Source organism: Schistocerca serialis, chromosome 5, assembly GCF_023864345.2.
Source record: "Schistocerca serialis cubense isolate TAMUIC-IGC-003099 chromosome 5, iqSchSeri2.2, whole genome shotgun sequence".
In the NCBI taxonomy this organism is placed as follows: Eukaryota; Metazoa; Arthropoda; class Insecta; order Orthoptera; family Acrididae; genus Schistocerca; species Schistocerca serialis.
Window position 1 is genome coordinate 482,526,374 of NC_064642.1, and position 23,141 is coordinate 482,549,514.

The 23,141-nt window shown below is 38.4% G+C and overlaps 1 protein-coding gene and 1 non-coding gene across 3 annotated transcripts in view; both read right to left on the bottom strand.

Annotated features, from left to right (window-relative positions):
• The window catches only part of LOC126482325 (conserved oligomeric Golgi complex subunit 6), a 120,581-nt gene that overhangs the window by 20,943 nt on the left and 76,497 nt on the right, over positions 1-23,141 (bottom strand). For both annotated transcript variants that reach the window (XM_050106371.1, XM_050106372.1), the window contains exon 8: positions 4,376-4,537. In XM_050106371.1, coding sequence (XP_049962328.1) covers positions 4,376-4,537 — 162 coding nt within the window. The remainder of the gene's footprint in view (positions 1-4,375; positions 4,538-23,141) is intronic.
• Positions 11,940-12,013, bottom strand: Trnas-cga (transfer RNA serine (anticodon CGA)). The gene has a single exon. It is a non-coding gene; the product is annotated as a tRNA-Ser (tRNA).

Below are 23,141 nucleotides of genomic sequence, written 5' to 3' on the forward strand. Positions count from 1 at the left end.
TCATTACATAAAAGCAATTTTGACAAATAATCACTTAACTCTGCTAATTCCTTCTATATTTAGTTGGCAAACAATGACTGAAAATCCCAGTTTTTTAGTCATTTGATCCTGAGAAGGGTCTTTTGCTAGTGTTTGGTTGCCTAAATTAGTCTGCATGCTCGTAGCCAGTGAGTCAAATAAAAGTATGGCTGCTGTGATTCTCTAGGTCATTCAGCGTAACCTGTGGTGCAGTATTTACTGCAGATGTGAGCTAGATGTACACCCCAGTTTGTTAGTAAAATCAAATGTAAATGCAGTGCTGATTTAGTTATTCTCCCTCACCCCCTTTTTTTTTTGAAAGGGGGGGGGGGAGAGGGGGGCATCACAGGGATTGTACATTCAGAATTCACCCCTCAAAAACGGACAGTAAACAAATTCTATTTGGAGGTAATGAAAAGGCTATGCACAAATTTTGCACAGAAACGTCCTACTTTGTAGAAATCTGCTGAATGGTATCAGCATCATAAAAACACTCCCATGCATATGGCTCTTAGTGTTCCATCCATTTTTGGCATCTACGAAGTTGAATACCTTGATTCATATACCCTATTTGTCCCTCCGACTTCTTCATGTTACCTAGGATGAAAAGGGAATCTAAAGGAAAGTGTTTTGCTGCTACTGCTGCTGCTGATGATGTAAAATGCAACGCCACAAGAGCATTAGCAGGTATGAAAGAGATGAAATTAAAAGATCTTTTAACGCAAGAATGAACATTTGGACAAGTGCATTAGTGATAATGGAGAGAACTTTGAAGAAGATTCAAGTTGTGCTTGGGAAAACATTAAAATACATACTTTTTATAAAGAATTTATGGTTATTTCTGGCTCTCCCCCTCATACTTCCCTTGCTCCAACCCTTTCAACTCTCTAAATGAGTGCTATTATGTTGATGAAACAAGAAGTGGTTAATTGCACAGCTGACTGTCAGAAGCATCCATCACATCCTAGTGATTTCCAATGCATACTGTAGGTCTTTTTAGTGCAAATTCATCTGAAAGACAGAGCTGCACAATAAATATGGGCACAGTTGAAAACATCTACTATCAAATCAAACTACCACAGCTTGGACAGAGTTATGGTTATTAAAGAACATGATTTGGAGTGCAAGTATCCAGATAGTTCTTTCTTACCTAAGAATAAGAGCTGCAGAGGGGGGGGGGGAAACAGAAATATATGTGTAAACATTACACAACATGTTTATTATATACATATAACAAACAATTATTACAATCACTGATGAAGCTTTATAAATGAAAGGAAGCAAAATGTATATGACATAAAAACAAACTCTTATTTAGTTGCATAGGTGGATCACACAAATGACGATAATTTATAAGCATGTAAGGAATGACAGAAAACACAAAATTGGTGGTATTAGATTTACTTCAGATGGCACTGCATACACTGCCAACAAACATTAGTTCCATAAAACTACTCTATCCTTTCAATCAGGAAACAAATTGACAGACTTAAATATGCTATCTTAACAGTAATTACAAAACTGGAGATAAGAAATCCATTTCTAATTACAAATCTATATCACTTCTTCCAGACTCTTCATAATTTTAGAGAAATTAGCATTCAACAGAATTACTTATTTCTCTAAGACAGACTTAACTAATTTCCCACACTGTCTTTTGTAATGAATTGTCTACAAAGAAAAAGTGTTTCTATAAGAAGTTCTGGCAATACAGTAATGCTGAATGTGCTGACAGATGGAAGGAAAGTGCCCTCATGCGAGACTCTTCCCAGGAAAGCTTTGCCAAAAGAGAAATTGCCTGAATGACCTATATTTAGTGCTGATTTAGTTATACAGAAAAGAGATGGATGGTTAATGACCTGATGCAAGAGTGGTTGCAGATTGTTTGGAACAGAATACCAGGTTATCTGCTTATCTGAAGGAAAATCTTGGTGATGGCATTTTTTTCCCCAAAAAGAAACTATCACCAAGATTTTTCTCACAGCAGAAGTTATTGATCTAATATCAAAGAACAACACAGAAATCCTGTAAAATGACCTCACAGTTTCGATTAATGCAAGTTGTTGTGGAAAGTGAAAGACCTTCAAAGGTTCACCTGCAAAAACTTTATAGTGACTGGCTTCTTCAAAGAGAATACACTTTCACTCCTAGGGGTGACCTAAAAAAAATCCTCAATACCCATGCTGGGCCACTTAATCCTTACTACCTTCTGGAGAATCTAAAGTGAATTTATAATGGAAGTGATCAAGAAGGTGCTGCATACCAATTGCCACAGATGGCTCAGAAGATGACATAATACGGGACACTTGCTAGGAAGAAAGAAATGGCAACTGGCTTACAAATGAAGATGATGACGCCCGTGGTAGTGATGATTAAAACTTCATAGTTCCACTGACTACTGGTTTAGATATTAAAAAAAGGGAGTACAGATAAAAATGAATCTAAACCTTTTTTCATCTTTTTTTCCTCCTTGTACTGTCAAAATATGAACAATCAATAAACAGCATAAGTCTGCAAAGGATTCAGTGTTAACTATTTTGAGCATATACTTGAGATCAATAAAACAATTTGTAACTTTGATTAGTCAGAATATGTTGAAAGTAAAAATTTCAATGAGCCTCTTCACGGAAAGAAGTTATTATAGTTGTGTGAACATGGTATCTAAGATTCCTGAGTTGAAAATTCCTGTCAGCTAAATGGCAAGTAGCAGTGTTCAAATAACTTATGGAATGCAGCTGGTAACAAGACTGACAACTACCGACATTTTGATAGGTGAATATTCTATCACATTCAAGGTACAAAGGAAATGAGAGAGCACTGTGCATGGTAACTTAAACCATCTGTGAACACGACTGCACCAACCATGCGGCCAAAAGATGGTATATGCTGAAAGATAACACACACTACCAAAGGTACATCACACATTATCGCTCACATGTTGAAAAATGAGTGGTTTTCCAGAACACTAAGCAGCTACATATCCATAATTTATTTTAACGTTAGATACATGGAGAAGCTCAAGTTTCACAGAAGTTTTCATTATAAAGATGCATAACAATTTGTAGTGTATTGTAAATAGGCCTTTATTGTTACAGATGTAGGTAAATGTTTTATTTGAAAAATACCAATGCAAACAAGTCAATGGTAAGCAATTAACAGAAGATACACAGCAGCTCCTTAATAAAACTGGGGAAGCAGCAGACTTTTGCATTCTCTCTAATATACTAGATTACATTTAGCTGCTTTCTCACAATAATATTTGTTATATATGGATTTTTACTGTTTCAGCCGAGTAAAAGTTAAGTGTTTATTATTGTTTGTCTTTTGTTAATTCCTTGACTCATTCTAGATTCTTGAATGTGGTTCTTTTTGTTGAAATATATAGAACACAGTGAACGAATGATATTTTAGAAACTTTTTCTCAATGACAGCAGATTAGTATCTATTTTGGCTTTCCAATAATAAAAATTCTACCTGGTTTTCAGAAACTAGCAGTGAATAGTATTAATATTTTCAAGAACTTTCACTATAGTTCTTCTGATTTAAAGACTCTTACTTTTTGTTTCGTAAGCTGACAATAGAACTTATAGCTGCTGTGTTGGAGTAAGCACTCCTTTTTCACAGCAAATGGAGTAGTTTGGTCTGTTGTGTGACTGGGATACTGTTACACTTTGTACTGGTTGCTGATATTACAGTCAAGCACAGGAAGATGGCCAAGTCATGTGATGTCAGCACATGTGATTACAGTGGGATCACAGATGCCCAATACTTGAGCCACTTCATGCAAAAGGTTGCACAGACATCGGGTTTCTTTACCTGCCACAATGTCAATGGCGAACTGCAAGAATCTCAAGATGGGGTAAGGTAGGTAGGTTGGTTGGTTGGTGGCTAGTGTTTAACGTCCCATCGACAACGAGGTCATTAGAGACGGAGCGCAAGCTCGGGTGAGGGAAGGATTGGGAAGGAAATCGGCCGTGCCCTTTCAAAGGAACCATCCCGGCATTTGCCTGAAACGATTTCAAGATGGGGAAAACAGTTGCCGTCAGTGTTAACTTCCATATGATGATTAGAGCTACTGTTGACTGCACTGAAGGCTATAATTGTTGGTAGGAGGACCACAGTTGCAGAAAATTATACATATCAGTTTTAATTTGCACAACAATCCTCGAGTTGCCATATTATCCGGAATCACTTCCTCACTATGAGTAAGGAAGCCACTGTCCCATATTTTTATCACTGTAGACAGCACTTTGGGACCCATATATTAGTATGGGTGGAATAACAATGCCATTGGACACTTGAAATGTTCTCAGGATTACCTAGACTAAATGTTATGTCCTATATCATTAACACTCACCTGTAACTTTTCCAGCTTTTCATCCATGAATTCATACAGAGAGAGTGTAGACTGCATTTGGTATAGACAGTTCAGAAGATAAACTGCCATATCACATGTTGGCAATCTTGCTGCACTTTCATTCACAGCCTGAAGGAGTGGATCCACGACACATGTAACAATCTAAAATACCATAAAGCAACACATTAGTCTTGTTAGAGATTCATACATTATTTTAACATCTTTTTGTCTGCCTCTAACATGGTACATACACTGCCAGAACAATTTGCCCAAGTCAGTTTACAGTATTTACATGCAAATGTTTACTTACATGGAATGCTGATATGTTTGAAATTTTACAAAATTTGCATATTTGTGACATACCACCACAGAATTCCACCTTTAAAATAAAACACATGCAAAATTTACTTCTTTCTACGTTCTCAGCTGATATGTTGAAACACAAGAAGAAAGGAAGCCAAAAAAGAGAAAGAACTCCAGAGAAAGTAGGTGTGGTAAAGAGGAGTAGCACGTCTCCTTGGATTATGCAGTCCAATTTACCCATGGCATTCAAATAAAATGATGCGACAAATGTACACAGAAGTAATGGCATACTTCTATATCGTACTCTGACATTTTTAACTATAGTTTCTAATGAAACTGGCTAGTATATGATGATCACACACTGAAATAACAAACTCTTCCCATATATCAACATTTATGGCTTTCTTGGATGAGGTTCATGTTTTTTAGTTTTTGGCATTTTCATTTAACAACTATCTTACTGCTGTAAGTTGTAACAAAAATTTGGCTGAAATCTAATGAATGGAATAGCAGAGCTGCTGGACACTGCTAATGATGGCTGTCAGCAACAGTAGCATATCTACTTTGACTGTAGTCACAAGTAAAAAAATTATACCAAATGTACATGAGTTAATGTTGGTCATAGCTCTTTGAGGGATGTGTTCTACAATCAGTCTACTTTCCTGTCTGTGATGTACTTTATTTAGTGTAATAATATTATTGGTGCTTTCTAAAACTGCAGCTACATAAATTTCATCATCCAGAAACCACTATTTCACATGACCTCTACATCTAATACAAATTGAAATGTTCATGTTGGAGCTCACTTTATGATCCAGTACTGTTTTATCGTGGGACACTTAAATCTTTCTAATCTGATAAGTTACTTCCACAGCTAAAGTTACCATTCATGATAATCCTCCTGATATGCCCATCACAAACTGCACAAAATTACAATCTCTATGCACAAAGCACTTAAGTGTAACACCACCTTTTGATATCCTTCCTGTCTCATTCAATGTTACAAATTCTCACTAACAATAACACAAGCCAATGATGGAAAAACGTTTTTGCTGAAAATACCTTATTCTTATGTTTTTTAGGGTGGGAAATCCACATATGATAGTTCAAAAACTATATCACCCACCATTTCTTCATATTTTACAGTTAAATTTATTAAATTAAGCAATTTTTTAAAGAATTTAACAGCTTTTATACAGTTAAAATAATTTAAAAAGGAAGTGTAATAAATGTAGATGACATTGGTAGCACTGCTGAAAAACATTTGCTGGCATAAAAAGGTTGATTCTATTTGTTTGTTAACAGATGGTGTTTTGTTTACTGTCAACCTAACCTCACTTTCCAGTTTCGTATACATGTGCTCAGTACAATGTCTAATTGTGGTTGTAAAATCTCTGCTGACAGTTGTTATATTTGTGGTGAATTTGTGATTAAAAAAAGCACCAAAGAAACATTACAGATTTTGTGAAAAAGGTTTATCTGTCATACTTTGGATCTAAAGTTGGTGAGTGTTGTAGATCTGAGAAAATGGTCCAAAAAGGAGAAAGAAGCCTTTAGTTTTGTTGTTCTTTTTATACGGAGGGAGCCAAGAAATCACTGCGATGATTGCTACTTTTGCAGTGTTGATAATACTGGTCTTAATTCGAAAAACAGGAAGGTAATCAGCTACCCTAACCTTCTGTCTGCCATTCGACCAATAGGGCATGGTGTAGATCTGCCGGTTCTTGAACCACCAGATGATTTGAATTCTATTCCAACAGAAGTATTTTCTGATGTACAATCTGGTTTAGATGAACCAGATGATGATGAATTCCATCTAATACAGAAAGTCTAGAGCCCAAATTGTTTACTCAGACCGAGCTTAACGATTTGGTTAGGGATCTGGGCTTAACAAAAGAAAAAGCTGATTTGCTTGGCTCTAGATTAAAAGAAAAGAACTTATTGGCAGTTGTAACCAGTGTGTACATGTATAGAAAGAGAGAGCAGCAATTTTCCATGTTTTTTCAACAAGGTGGTGGTTTAGTGAACTGCTTGGACATTCCTGGTCTGATGAATGAGTTTGGTACTGAATACCAAAAGGAAGACTGGAGGTTGTTTATTGAGCCTTCCGAAACTAGTGATGGAAAAACGCTACCAAGGCCGCTGGAACACCAACATGATGGGGGACTACTGTTGCTCACTTCACCGAGAAGTTCAGCAAGCAACTACCGAGAAGTTCAGCAAGCGACTCATCGTAGAAAACGACTCGTTGTAGAAAAAGCTACACAAGTAGCTTCGAAGAAAAAAGAGAAAGAAAATACAAATCCATTCCAGCTGACAAGTGTAGCTTCTATTAACACCTATCATTGTTTTAAGTAGCTTACTGTAAATACAAATCATGCTTATGTTGTAACAAAGCGTTTCATTAATTTCCCTGTTTACTGTATAGCATAGGATTTTTATACTGTATAATAAAAAGCATATTGCTCAAAAACTATGGGTGGTACAAAAAAACTAAGGCAAGATTTGGATTCAGCTCATAAAAATCTATAAAGATCCGCCTACAAAGTAAAAAAAGTTTTTTGAAATTTTTTTGTTTTCATGGGCTTGTGTAATTTTTTCCAGATTAGATCTTAAAATACTTTACAGAGCAGAAGCTCATCAGCCGCCACATACAGCACAAGTATTTCAAAATTCTGACTGAAACAAACACACAGCTTACTTACATGGGTTTACATTAATTATATCACCTGTTTTAACTTCCTCCATGTGTCTCCCACCACCATTTCAATATCAATACCTTTACATTACATTTTAATAACATCGATCTCTCATTTCCGAATGAATGTTTACATCATTGTTTTTAAAAATCTGTTCTTCATCCACAATTTGCAGAATACCAATACCATCAACTTCTATCATTTCTTGTGCGACGGCTGCCTTCAGCAAGGCAGCCATAACTCCCTTAGCATAAAATCATCTGCTCATGCTCCTTCTTTAATACCCATCCATCCTTACAACTTTCTGGAGTCAAGGACAGTCTTATGTACCCTTATGCGTAATATTTCTATGTGATCTTCTTCTTCTTCTTCTTCTTCTTCCTCCTTTTGGCCAACTGAAGACCATGTTAATTCAGGACAGATTTATTTATCCTTGTCCAATATTCTTTCATACTCATACGTTGCAATCTTCTTTACTCTTCTGCCCATGACAATTTTGCTCTGATCAAATTCGGACTTGGAAACCTGGAAATGCCTGAACTTTTTTTCTAAAAATGACCCTATTGTATATCTCCTGTATCTGTATTCCCATTTCTTTCAGATCCCTTTGTATCTCTTTGATCGGGCATTCTCTTGTTCACAAGAAACTGTATTATTTGCTGTACCAGTCTCCACTGGACCATTATAATGATGTGTCCAAAGAACATGCACCTTTTCCTGATTATGTGAAAGATTCTCTCAATCTGGATACACACTTCTTGGTTTGCTCACCTTCTATATTATAAAGTCGAAACCACACTCTAGTGCAAAACAGGATGCAGGGCCATCAAAGAAGTACAACACTTAGAACAGAAAGCATGTTTATTACTGACACCAGTGTATACCCAGAAGAGAACTGACCCACTATCTGTAGAACACAGCTATTTATATAGGCATAGAACGCGCGAAGTGAGTGGTGCCATATGCAAGGAGCTTGGGCCAGCTGTTACTGTCTTGTTGTCCAGCAATACATCGAGGAGCATCAAAACCTCAAAGTCTTGGAGCGTGCACATTGGAGACAAGTGGCGGTTGGCTGCGGGCAACTTGTGGTAGCAGCCCTGCACACAGAGGAGGACAGAGTGATAGGTCACAGTAACTGGAAGGGAGTTGGTTGTGGGGAAGCAGCACAGCCTAGTATGGAAATGTGCATCTGCGGAACTGACTGGCAGATGGCAGTTGTTGACCTTGAGAGAGTAGCACCGAAACAGGAACAGTGGGCTGCACGGTATTTTATTGGTTCATGGAAAGTCTGTACCTTAAGTGCACAGACATGCCTGTGATTAGTGCTGTGTACCCTGTACACAGGATTGCTCCAGGAAGCTTTCAAGCTTTGCAGTTTGCAATTAGCAACTTTTGCTACTTGTTATTGATTTCATGGTTTACCACAGAAGAATGGATTAGTTGTACGCTTCCTGTATTTTTGAAACTGTACGGCTGATTGGCTCATTATCTACTACAGGCAGAATCAATATCATTAGCACAGTGACCTCACCTTTCTTATTCAACCTCATTGTTATTTTTTTGTGAGAAGGCTTAGGGCACAATCATGTCTATACTGATCAAGTTCTTAAGTTTGAGTTTGGTATCTTGATACATTTCAGGATTAAGGTTTAGCTATTTAAGAGCTTGTTCTATTTGTAACATCTATGTTAATCTTATTGTCAGATAACATGCGTAAGCAACAAAGGCTTCAAATTAGTGTAATATTTTGGCTTAAGCCAACATTGCAATGTACGTGGTTCATTATGTCATATTTATTGTGTGTAATTTAAGTTTTAATTGTACATTATCTCACTGAACACGTCTGTATTATTGTTTTGGGAATTTATTATTATTATTATTATTATTATTATTATTGACTTCGCACCAGTGAAATTTTGCTTACATTATTGTGCTCTTAAAATAATTATTTTAGAAGAATTTTATTTGATAGTTTAGTGATTGTGTTGGATAGTAGTGTTAAAAATAAATGAAATCACTGCTAAACTATCATTATGTCTTCACAGCCACTTCCACTCTACAGTCTATGTTGCTACTAATGCCAATTCCACTGAACCTTTGTAGATGTTCATAGTTAGCTTGTACGCTAAAGCAATTTTGTTTATTCATCAGCCCATTGCTTCTTTTTCTGTCAGACTAGTTTCTATCCATTTTCCTAGGTATTTAAAACTCTCCACCTTCAAAGTTTCCCTGCTCCTATTGCCATCTACCTAGTTGCTGCCTTGATGTTTCTCATATACTGTATTTTCTTGATAGAGATCTGTAGCCTGCTTTACTGCTTGTCTGATAAAGTTATCAAATAAACAGTTAAATGGCAAAGGAGGGAGTCCATCTCCACGTCTAACTCGTTTTGATATTGAAGGCTCTGAAAGTTTTCCTCTGAATGTAATCTAGGTTGTCTTGATGCTTAAGGTCCATTTAATCAGTTCATTGGATTTTTATCTGAACTAATCTCCCCAAAAATTTGAAACAGTGTTCGTCTATGTACTGAATCACAGATTTTCTGTAAGTCATCGAATGACAGAATGAAATTCTTGGTCCTCTGTTTTTGATAAGTTGATAAATTATTACTAGTTCCAGATTAAAGATTTGCTCTGCACATGATCTGATGTTTCTGAAGCCTCCTTGGTACTCAATAATTTATGGACTTAGTTGCTTTTACACTCTGCTCAGCAGAGCTTTTGCGCATATAGGTCACTGGTATTAACAAATTTCCCCTGTAGTTCCCAGGCTTCAACTTATCTCTTACTGTGCATGGGATATATCTGTGATGAAGTCAGCCCTTCTGGAAGATGCTTTTATTCTCAAATTTTACATTTAATGTGTTTCAGCTCAATAAGCATTTTCTTATTAGCATACTTCAAGAGTCCTAAAATAATCCCACCTGCTCAAATAGCTTTACTGTCCTTTGAGATATATATGATGCTCCTAACCTTGTCTACAGTTGGGGATTATGAGTTGGGATATGGTTCTTCTGGTTGTAGCTGAATGTCTCATATGGTGCTTCGTAGTTTATGATCTCTTCAATGTGCTTGGCAAAGATCTGACTGTTTTCCATGTCACTATACACTAAATTTCCTTCTTTGTTCTCAAAGCTAAGGTTTGGGGGATTATATCTACTTAAGTTAATCTTGAATTTTCTATAAAATCCTAAAGTAAGTTTTTACAGAAGTTTTCTTCAGTTTGAGTTAAGTGTTCCTAGTCATATTTTATTTTGAGATACCTGATAATTTTGGTAGTACTTTTCCTTAGTTTTTGGACGTTCTTTACATTCTCTTGTGTTTCTGAGAACACCAATCAAATCACACTTTCGAACACTAACTGCCGTATCTCTTTCGAAGACCACCATGTTTGTCGTCTCCTTTTCTCCAGTTTGAACACTGTCAATCAGAACATCTTTTAACTGCATCTCATCCATGATAGTTCTTCTGATTCTGGCTCATCTTAAAATCTGTGCTAATTCTAAGTTTCTCTGTATCAAATGTTATGATATGGGTCACGTCTTTTAGTTTAAGGACCCTGACATTTTGAATTTCCTTCTCTGCATATCTCGATATCGATACATGATCACTCTGGAAGCCTTCTAGTAGAGTTTTCAGAGATACCCATAAGTTTTGTTTTTCTGGAAGATTTGAAATGCTGGCAGTTTCATTATCAGATCAAAACTCTTACAAATTTCTACAAGTCATTCGGCATTCTGATTCCTGTTGTAGGCTGGGTACTTCTGGATGATCTTGATTTTTTTTCTTTCCTCAGTTGAGCATTGTAGTCTCCAAGAAGTATGATAGCATATTTGGTAGGGATCTTGGATAATGTCTGCTCCAGGTCTTCCCAAAATTCTTCTACTTCCTCTGGACCTGTTCTGTTAGTCTCATTTGTAGGGGCATGTGAATTGACTGCACTGATGCCCTAAATGTAAGTGTGAAGAGGCTACTGTTCTTGGAGATAAAAATCAGTGATGGTTCCCAGGATACTGTTATTGATCAAAACCTGTGCAGAGGTAAGGTACATTCTTCATTACTCTTGTCTGTCTCTCCTTTCAGAATCCGATATCCTTCTGATTCAAATACTGCTTCATCCATGTATCTGATGGCTTTTAGGACTACGATAATGATTTTGGCAATGGTGTCTGTAAAGTATTTTAAGTTTCTATCTTTGTGGACAGATTTAATGTTGAAGATAGCAAAATACGACCTTCCTTAATTTTCAGTCTCTTGCAGTTGGTGAGAGTGCCCCAGGATCAATTGGAGTGGCTCACTGACATCACCTTTGACATTGGCAGATTGGTTACCACCTCTCCAAGATCGAACTTGCCACATGCTGAATCAAATGATCTTTACTGGAGGTCGATTCATAAGCCTCAGCAGGATTACAACTAAGGTAGCCCGCTTCAGTCATGCTTCGAGATGTAACCTGCTGCTCTTCTTTGGCTGTGCTATCAATTTTTGTGTTTCTTGAATGAGATTTTCACTCTGCAGCGGAGTGTGCGCTGATATGAAACTTCCTGGCAGATTAAAACTGTGTGCCCTGACCGAGACTCGAACTCGGGACCTTTGCCCTTCGCGGGCAAGTGCTCTACCAACTGAGCTACCAAAGCACGAATCACGCCCGGTACTCACAGCTTTACTTCTGCCAGTACCTCTTCTACTACCTTCCAAACTTTACAGAAGCTCTCCTGCGAACCTTGTAGAACTAGCACTCCTGAAAGAAAGGATATTGGAGAGACATGGATTAGCCACAGCCTGGGGATGTTTCCAGAATGAGATTTTCACTCTGCAGCGGAGTGTGCACTGATATGAAACTTCGTGGCAGATTAAAACTGTGTGCTCGACCGAGACTCGAACTCGGGACCTTTGCCTTTCGCGGGCAAGTGCTCTACCAACTGAGCTACCGAAGCACGACTCACGCCCGGTACTCACAGCTTTTTTTTGTGTGTTTCTTTATTATTTAACATGCAATCTAGCTGGTTATCACTGGCAGGTATGCAATAGCAGTTAAACAAATTCTAGCTACTGGAAGCGTATCAGTAACAGCCAACAACAAGACATACAGAAGCAGTGTAAAAAGCTGCCCACATTTACAGTACTTCATTGCGGGTTGCAGTACTGTACATTCATGGAGGATATTTGTCTTACCATACAGAACTAATGGTTTGATTATTTCTCTGCTGTTGATATGATTATTTCTCTGAACAGATCGTGCGAAAACCATATTGCAAAATGAAGTTATGCTTCCATAATGAGAACTGACACACAATCTAGAATTTCAGTGTGAAAAATCGTTATAGTATCTCATGATGTTCTTGGGATTTGTTTTGAATCTTTATATGGCCCAGGATGATAAATCAACTAAGAAAAAGTTGCAGACTCCAAATGTTAAAAAGTTCTTGTAGCTAAACCTTCAATATCCAAGTCATCACAGAAAACTCACTGACCTGCCATGGGACAGCAGAAGGAACACCACTGTGTCACAACAGAGACATTGTACATGGCAAACCTGTGGCAAGGACATACACCTTGCATCAGTCTTCAGAGGAGCAGCTGGATTGCCACAAAGAAGTATCAGTGACTGTATCCCCCCCCCCTCACACAGAGAGAGACCATCCCCTAGATGGCAGGTGTGAGGTGATGTGACAATACAGATACCCATACCACTGCTACAACTACAAAAACAGCAGAGTGGTATCTGTGGAAAGGTCAGACTAATATGTGGTTCCCAATGAGGGGCAGCAGTCTGAATTACTGATCTGGCTTTGCAACATTACAAATATTGCATATTAATTATTAATATTTATTTATTTACTTGAAATAAGCTGCTTTTTGTGGTGACAGTTTATTTTATCAGACTAGTTTTAGATATTCTTCCGCCACTGGCAATGTATGTATTACAGAAGACAAATATTTCTTATAATACTCCCAGTATATAGTGTTTAATAAGTATGTGCTTATTTTACATTATCGTAATATGATTTGCCTCCTTTGTACCACTTTTTAGCATATGCCAAGAATGATGTTTTGTAAAAATCTATAATAATGTGATTATATGATTTATACATGCATACATATGCAATCAACAATAAGAAATTTTTATGAGATTATATATTTGTCAGTGGCAAAGATAATCTTTTGTATACCATAGACTACATACGATGTTACTTATAATTTGAATTATATATTTTAACAGAAAAAGAAATGTGTTGTATGCTAAAGAATACTGGTGAAATTCTTACAATATTTTTTTATAACGATCCTTCCCTTCCAAGTAATCTCAGGATGTTTCATCAAAGATGTGAGAAGTTCTATTTCCTCCAAAATATTTAGTAAGCCACATTTTTCAGCAATGTGTAGGGCTGTCAAGCATTGTGTCATATCACTAGCCATGTGATTTTGTTCTTTTAAATGTGAATTAAATCAAGATATTGTGCCAGTGAGATTCAGATGTTCTTTAAATCTTCTTTTGAATTTTTCCCCAGTCTGTCCTATGTAAATTTTCTCACAGTTATTACACTTTATCTTATACATACCTGAATGGGCAAATTTTACAAGACCATCCTATGCTACAACAAATTTGTGATCACAATTTGTTGTATGTTCTGATGCTTCTTTTTAGATTGGTTTTTCTGAACTGCAAGTCTGATATTAATCCCCAATGCTGGTAATGCCAACAGCTGAAAGCAAGGGGAAAAATCACAGCTGTTTATTTTTTTCCCAGTGACTATATGGCTTTATGATGATGGCATGTTCTTAGGTATAATATTCTGGAGGTAAAATAGTCCTCTCATTCAAATCTCTGGAACCGAGTGAGGTGGTGCAGTAGCTCACACAATGGACTCTCAGTTCGGAGGACGATGGTTCAAAACCGTGTCCTACCAACCTGATTTAGGTTTTCTGTGATTTTCCCAAATCACTCCAGGAAAACATCAGGAAGGTTCCTTTGAATGGGCACAGTTGATTACCATACCTTTCCTTGAACCAATCCGACCCTGTGCTATGTCTCTAATGACCTAGTTGTCGAAGGGCCATTAAGCCTCAATCTTCCTTCCTTCAAATCTCAGGTTGGGAATACTCAGAAGTCATCAACAGGACAAACACAACTGCCTCTCTACAGGTTGGAATGCGGAGTGTTAGAATGCTTAATTAGGTATGAAGGTTACAGAATTAAAAATGGGAAATGGATAAGTTGAAGTTATATATAGTGGGAATTGTGAAGTGTGTTGGCAGGAAGAACAGGACTTCTGGTCTGGTCTGGTCTGGTCTGGTCTGGTCTGGTCTGTATAGGGTTATCAACACAAAATCAACTAAGGGCAATGCAGAAGTAATAATGAAAAAGAAATTTTGAATGCAGGTTAGCTTCTATGAACAGCACAGTGAATGCACTACATAGCCAAGACAGACATGAAGCCAATACAATCCACAGTAGTACAAGAATTTATATACCAACTAACCCTGCAGACTGTGAAGAGAATGAAAGAATATATGATGAGATAGTGGAAATTATTCAGATGGTTACAGGTGATGAAAATTTATTTGTCATGGGTGACAAATTCAGTAGTAAAAACAAAGGAGAGAAGGGAAACAGTAGAATGTGTACTAGGGAAAAGGAATGAAATAGGAAGCCACCCAGTAAAATTTTGCACAGAGCATAAATCAATTGTCACTAACACTTGGTTCAAGAACTGTGAAAGAAAGTTGTATATGAGGAAGGGACTGGAAATGTTAGAAGATTTCAGACTGAGTTTATAATGATAAGACAGAGAAATGAAGGAGATGTGGACAGATAGGAATACTACTGAACCATTGGCTTAATATGTGATGGTTGCAAAATACTGACATGAATCATTCACAGAAGAATGGCAAAACTCTTAGAAGGCATTCTTGGGGAAGATCAGTTTGAGTTCCAGAGGAATATGGGAACACGTGAGGCAATACTGACCTACAACTTATGCTAGAACATATGTGGAAGAAAGGCAATCGTACATTTATAGCATTTGCAAATTTAGAGAAAGCTTTTGACAATGTTGACGGGAGTACACTATTTGATATTTTGAAGGTAGCAAGGATAAAATACAGGGAGTGAAGGTTATTTACAACTTGCACATAAACCAGACTGCAGTTATAAGAGCCTAAGGACAAACTGTGGAGGAAACCAAGGAGAAATATGGAAAGGGAAGGAATAAAAACTTCGAGGGTTGGCGATGACATGTCAGAGACACCAGAGTACTACAACAGCAGTTTAACAAGATGGATAGTCTTGAAGAGAGATTACAAGATGAACATAAAAAAGGCAATGGAATGTGGTCTAATTAAATCAGACAGTGCAGAGGAAATTAGATTAGGAAATCAGACATTAAAAATAGTGCATAAATTTTGCTAGTTGGGCAGCAAAAGAACTGATGATGGCCAAAGTAGAGAGGATATACAATGTAGACTGGCAATAGCATGAGAATCATTTCTGAAAAAGAGGAATTTGTTAACACCCAATATCAATTTAAGTGTTAGGAAGTCTCATCTGATGGTATGTATCTGGAGTGTAACTTTCAGTGGCACATTGTAATAAAGAAGAACAACATTGCATTGGAGTGAATAATACGTTATTATGAATTAAGTTATTTTTGTGTGTGTGTGTGTGTGTGTGTGTGTGTGTGTGTGTGTGTAGTTATGAGGCAAAAATACCTGACGCTAATGGCAGAGCTAGCATAACTATTAGCGTAAGTGACACAAATGTGAACACACTGTACATTAATGAACTACCAACCATTAATAATGTGTTTGCAAATGAATCTATCCCATTATGTAGGCACAAGATTTGGTTTTGGGGATAGCAATAATACGGCTTCTGCTACAATTGAGTGTAGAGATGAAGTGATAATATCAGCCAATGAGGGAAGGAATTCAGATAACCAAAAATTAAGAGGCTCATATTCAAGAGTTACAGCAATTAAATATTGTTGTTGTGGTCTTCAGTCCTGAGACTGATTTGATGCAGCTCTCCATGCTACTCTATCCTGTGCAAGCTTCATCATCTCCCAGTACCTACTGCAAACGAAGTGACCAAACGAACGATTCCTTTGGGAACCATCCGATTAGAAGATTGGGACCATCAGTCCGGATCTGCCAGCTAAATATTGAGGGAATTAGTTGATCCAAACCTGAATATCTTTCAAAGTTTCTATTGGACAATAGCATCGATGTGGTACTCCTTCAGGAAACACATACCGACTCGCAGGGAGACTTACAAAGAAGAGGACGTATTCAAGGCTTCCAACAAATAGGCGCAACATATCATCACGCCTATGGCACCGCCACATATGCCTGATCCGATATTGAACATGCACACCTGCTGTCCACAAGCACAGAAAACAACATCCATGTTGTTGATATAAAAGTAGACAACATAAGACTTATAAATGTCTACAAACCACCAAACCAAATCTGGCCAAGTATTGTACTACCCGTACATGAACACCCAATGATATATGCCGGTGATTTTAATAGCCATCATGAAATGTGGCGATACACCCAAAATAATGAACATGGAGAAGCACTGGTGGAATGGGCTGACGAGAACAATCTACATCTTATATTCGATGCCAAGGAGAGGGGCACATTCCACTCGGCCGCCTGGTGCAGGGACTACAATCCGGACCTCTGCTTTGTCACTACCGATACTGAGGGAAAACCAGTGCCAATACATAGAAGGGTTGCCACAGATTTCCCACACAGCCAGCACAGGCCTGTTATTTTAAACATGGGTGTCACTATACCCCTGATACGGTCCTTCCCTTGACCTAGATGGAATTTCCAAAAAGCTGACTGGGAGAAATATTCAGCGGACCTTGATGAATGCATCCGGTTTATACCGTCACTACCTAAATGCTACGATCGTTTCAGGAAAGCTATAATTACCACAGCTAAAAAACACATCCCTAGAGGGTTTCGAAAAGAATACATCCCAGGATGGGATGCAAAATGCCATCAGCTATATGAGGATTTTACTATAGTTCAATTCTTTTATCTTGGTGGCTCGCGCATGCCCGCCCAGACGCTGGAGATTGCTGCGTTGCCAGTTGCACACGACGCACGCGCCAATAGAAGCAGCGCCATAGTATAGCATAGTTCGCAAGCTTACGTGTAGGAGGGAACGCGCAGTTCATGAAGTAAAGCCACCACGGCCGCATTAACCCTTTCGCTGCTACAAAGACGTGCTCCCTGCATTCCGCGCTGTGGGCGATTTTGTCACTGCACTGCTCGCCTGTGCAGACACATTGTGTTCCGACTGCTTTGACACTATCATTCGATTCCACAAAAACTATTTGGCTCAAAAATTAGATTTTTACCTATCTTCTTGACTGATACCTTCCCCCCATAAATGACTTAATTTTGTTTCGATGTTCAACGCAGTTATTATGCAGCATTAAATATAGTAAACCTTTGCACGAAATTTTGAAGAGTTTGCAGAGGTAAAAGTCCATAGAGTATACTTTCCGTATGGTCGATTTTAGTTGCCACAATGTTGAGAATGAAATGTGGACAAGATACCTATATATTTCATTTAATTTAAGTACCACATAAGTGTCGTATGTAATATTGAGAAATATTCCACCTTTCATGACTGTAACAAAAGTTTTACTTACACTGGGCACGTTTGGCTTTATTTTAAAGCACTTCCATCAATCAAAAGGAAGTAGACAAAATACATTAAACAAAACTGTGGACTTACAAAAACATTAGGACTTTAATATACCGACTGTCAGTGAAGTGCTCCGAGCTATGTCAAATATAATTTTGTGTGTGGCACACACAAACAGCATTTATTTGCTAAAACACTGATGAGCCAACACAAACGTTGAATATTGTGTTACGCAGCACAAAACTACGAAAGGTGACTTGACAGTGGAGGAGACAAAATACTGTCCACTGAAGATGCTTCAAAAGAGAGAAACGCGTCTGGTCTAAATAAGTCGCTTATTACAGTTGCAGAAGAGGGATATATTTCAATACCATTGGTAAAACTGTGACTGTGGAACAAAAACAAGAAATAGAACATGAACACCATTGTGTATGTGCCATACCTTTCACCGATGGAAGTGCTTTAAAATAAAGCCAAACGCGCCGTGTGTATATAAAACTTTTATTACAGTCGCGAAAGACGGAATATCTCTCAATATTACATACGACACCTATGTGGTACTTAAATTAAATGAGATATTGTTATACAGTAAATGTTATATGAAATTTAGGTATCTTGTCCACATTTCATTCTCAACATTGTGGCAACTAAAATCGACCACACGGAAAGTATACGTACGCTATGGACTTTTACCTCTGCAAACTCTTCAAAATTTCGTGCAATGGTTTACTACATTTAACGCTGCACATCAAAACAAAATTAAGTCATTTATGGGGGGAAGGTATCAGGCAAGAAGACGTGTAAAAATCAAATTTTTTGGCCAAATAGTTTTTGTGAAATCGAATGATAAGTGTGTCAAAGCAGTGGGAACACCATGTGTCTGCACAGGCGAGAAGTGCAGTGATGAAAAAATCGTGCACAGCGCGGAATGCGGGGAGCACGTGTCTGCAGCAGCGAAAAAGTTCATGAAGAGGCAAAGCACTAGAAATTTCATTCAAACGAATAAAATTCGTGAAGTAAGGCACTCCAATATTGTTTTTTAATAAAGAAAATATTAAGCACCACACAAGGTTTGAACTCATAACCTTTCACTTGGCAGCCCAACACCTTAACCGTTCCGCTACCTCAGCTCAACAAACATTGTAACTCCATAAGGACTCTAACACCTCACGCAACTACTTATAAACACTGTTGGTATGACTATGAAATACTCACGTTTCGTCGAAGTACAATAGGAAAAAGCAGTTCGTGAGATTGAAACAAACACCTTTCCTTGCTATCGCCTGAATTAGGAGTCTTATTGCTTGTTTGGTTTAATTAATTAATAGAATATAAAGCAATTGGTATAAAGAATGCTTTTTCTAAACTTTCTGCAAAAGAAAGTCTGCTATCAAGAGATTGCTTTTGTTCTATTACTTTATTTATGACTGAACGTTTCTAAAACTGAAGACACTCGTCCGTGCTCTGCACTGCTGTCGAGATCTGGCAACGTCGTTCTCTGTTCATTGGCTGACTGTGTTTTGTGACGTCAGATGCGCAGAACGAACCTAAACTCGGCCGCCAAGATATATGACGCGCACTTTAGTAGTGGTGACCACGAAATAGCTGATGACCTCCTCCACAATCTAGATTCCGCAAGAAGACAACGATGGACTGAAGCAACTGAAAGAATGAATTTCACTCAATCAAGTAGGAAGGCATGGAGTTTGTTACGTAAACTCAGAGGTACGACAAGACCAGCCCAGAAAAATCCAACCATAACACCAGAGAAAATTACAAATAACATTGTCGAAATGTCAAGAGCTCCGAGAGACAAACCACATACCAGGATGATTAAGCGCGAACTCAGAACACTAAAAAAGAATACTCCAAATATATCAGAGCTTTCCAGACCATACACTGAGGATGATGTCATTACTGCCCTCAAGGATATGAAACCAGGCAAAGCCCCAGGTTTTGACAACATACATCCAGAATTTCTAACCTACGCTGGAAAGAACGTAGTCAAATGGCTGGCAAATTTCTTTTCGAACATTTTGACTACAAACCATCTCCCTAGAGAATTCAAAAAGGCAAGAATAATAGCTTTGCTGAAACCAGGGAAACCAGCAGACCAACCGCTAAGCTACAGACCAATAGCTGTACATACAAACTTCTCGAACGACTTGTCCATAATTGAATTAGCAGCATTATTATGGAGAACTTACCTATAGAACAGGCAGGCTTCAGACCTGGCCGTAGTTGCTGTGACCAAGTTCTGGCATTAACATCCTACATAGAGGCTGGCTTTCAACAGAAATTGAAAACAAGTGCTGTATTTCTAGACTTAACATCTGCATATGATACTGTTTGGAGAGAGGGAATAATTTACAAACTCTTAAGAGTGATTCCTTGCCAGATTCTAACATCCTTAATACATAATATGCTGAGTAACAGAACCTTCCAGGTCACCCTAAACGGAAAGACAAGCAAAACAAAACTTATTAACAACGGGCTTCCGCAAGGCTCCGTATTGGCCCCTCTTCTGTTTAACCTCTATATAGCAGATCTCCCAAACACAAAGTCAAGAAAATTTTGCTATGCGGATGACATAGCACTGGCTACCAGAGACAAGTATCTCTTCAATACAGAGGAAGTCCTTAATAATGACGTTGAAATACTATACAATTATTTCAAGAAATGGAGACTCAAGCCAAACCCTAACAAAACTGAAGTATGTACATTCCATCTTAATAACAAAATGGCAAATGAAATTATTAACATAAAACTCGGAAACACCAACCTCAAACATAATAAGTTTCCAAAGTACTTAGGTATAACATTGGATCGCACTCTTTCTTACCGAAAACATCTGGAGAACACCACTGCAAAACTTGGAACACGGAATAACATCATCCAAAAACTTAGCGGTACTACTTGGGAAGCTAATGCAAAAACATTACGCACCTCATCTATCGCCTTAGTGTTCTCCGTGGCTGAGTACTGCGCTCCAGTCTGGATTAATAGCTGTCACACCAAACTTATTGACAGACAATTAAATAACACAATGAGGTTGATTTCTGGAACTGTTAAATCAACGCCCACGTACTGGTTACCGATGCTATGTAATATCCTGCCCCCGGAACTGCGTAGAAAAGCGGCCCTACTGCACGAATTCAGGAAGATCGAGACAAAACCAGAACTACCAATTAAAGAAGAATTCTCACAACTGCGACACACTCGAATGAAATCAAGAAAGCCACCCATAAGCACAGCTGAGCAGCTTCAAAATAATAACTATGACCACATGAAACAATGGAGACTAGATTGGAACCAACAGACAAATGACCAACTACAGACCTGGTTTGAGAGCTATAACTGCAACATCTCTGGAATGGAACTAACGCGGAAAACATGGTCCGCATTAAATCGAATACGTACTGGACATGGCAGGTGTGCGGATTCACTACACAAATGGGGAAGAGCGATGTCACCAGAATGCGACTGCGGTGCCCCTAGACAGACGATCCAACACATCCATGGTGAATGCTCCTTGTGAGCATATGCAGGGAACTGATCCGACGTCCTGGAGGCATCCCCATCGGCGCTAGAATGGATCTCAAACCTCGATATAACCTTTCAACTGACCAATATAAACATAAATTATATTTATGATTGTTATAAGATTTTAATGTCTAACACTTGATGTATTAATGTTGCATGTATAGCCATATGCTAAATAAAATAAACCTACTGCAACCTACATTCTTCTGAATCTGCTTAGTGTATTCATCTCTTGGTCTCCCTCTACGATTTTTACCCTCCACGCTGCCCTCCAATACTAAATTGGTGATCCTTGATGCCTCAGAACATGACATACCAATCGATCCCTTCTTCTACATCTACATACATACTCCACAATCCACCATACGGTGCGTGGCGGAGGGTACCTCGTACCACAACTAGCATCTTCTCTCCCTGTTCCACTCCCAAACAGAACGAGGGAAAAATGACTGCCTATATGCCTCTGTACGAGCCCTAATCTCTCTTATCTTTGTGATCTTTCCGCAAAATATAAGTTGGCAGCAGTAAAATTTTACTGCAGTCAGCCTCAAATGCTGGCTCTCTAAATTTCCTCAGTAGCGATTCACGAAAAGAATGCCTCCTTTCCTCCAGAGACTCCCACCAGAGTTCCTGAAGTATTTCCGTAACACTCGCGTGATGATCAAACCTACCAGTAACAAATCTAGCAGCCCGCCCCTGAATTGCTTCTATGTCCTCCCTCAATCCGACCTGATAGGGATCCCAAACGCTCTAGCAGTACTCAAGAATAGGTCGTATTAATGTTTTATAAGCAGTCTCCTTTACAGATGAACCACACCTTCCCAAAATTCTACCAATGAACCGAAGATGACTATCCGCCTTCCCCACAACTGCCATTACATGCTTGTCCCACTTCATATCGCTCTGCAATGTTACGCCCAAATGTTTAATCGATGTGACTGTGTCAAGCGTTACAATACTAATGGAGTATTCAAACATTACAGGATTCTTTTTCCTATTCATCTGCATTAATTTACATTTACCTATATTTAGAGTTAGCTGCCATTCTTTACACCAATCACAAATCCTGTCCAAGTCATCTTGTATCCTCCTACAGTCACTCAACGACGACACCTTCCCGTACACCACAGCATCATCAGCAAACAGCCGCACATTGCTATCCACCCTATCCAAAAGATCATTTATGTAGATAGAAAACAACAGCGGACCTACCACACTTCCCTGGGGCACTCCAGACGATACCCTCACCTCCGATCAACACTCACCATCGAGGACAATGTACTGGGTTCTATTACTTAAGAAGTCTTCGAGCCACTCACATATTTGGGAACCAATCCCTTATGCTCGTTAGGAGTCTGCAGTGGGGCACCGAGTCAAACGATTTCCAGAAGTCAAGGAATATGGCGTCCGTCTGATACCCTTCATCCACGGTTCGCAATATATCATGTGAAAAAAGAGCGAGTTGCGTTTCGCAGGAGCGATGCTTTCTAAAGCCGTGCTGATGCATGGACAGCAACTTCTCTGTCTCAAGGAAGTTCATTATATTCGAACTG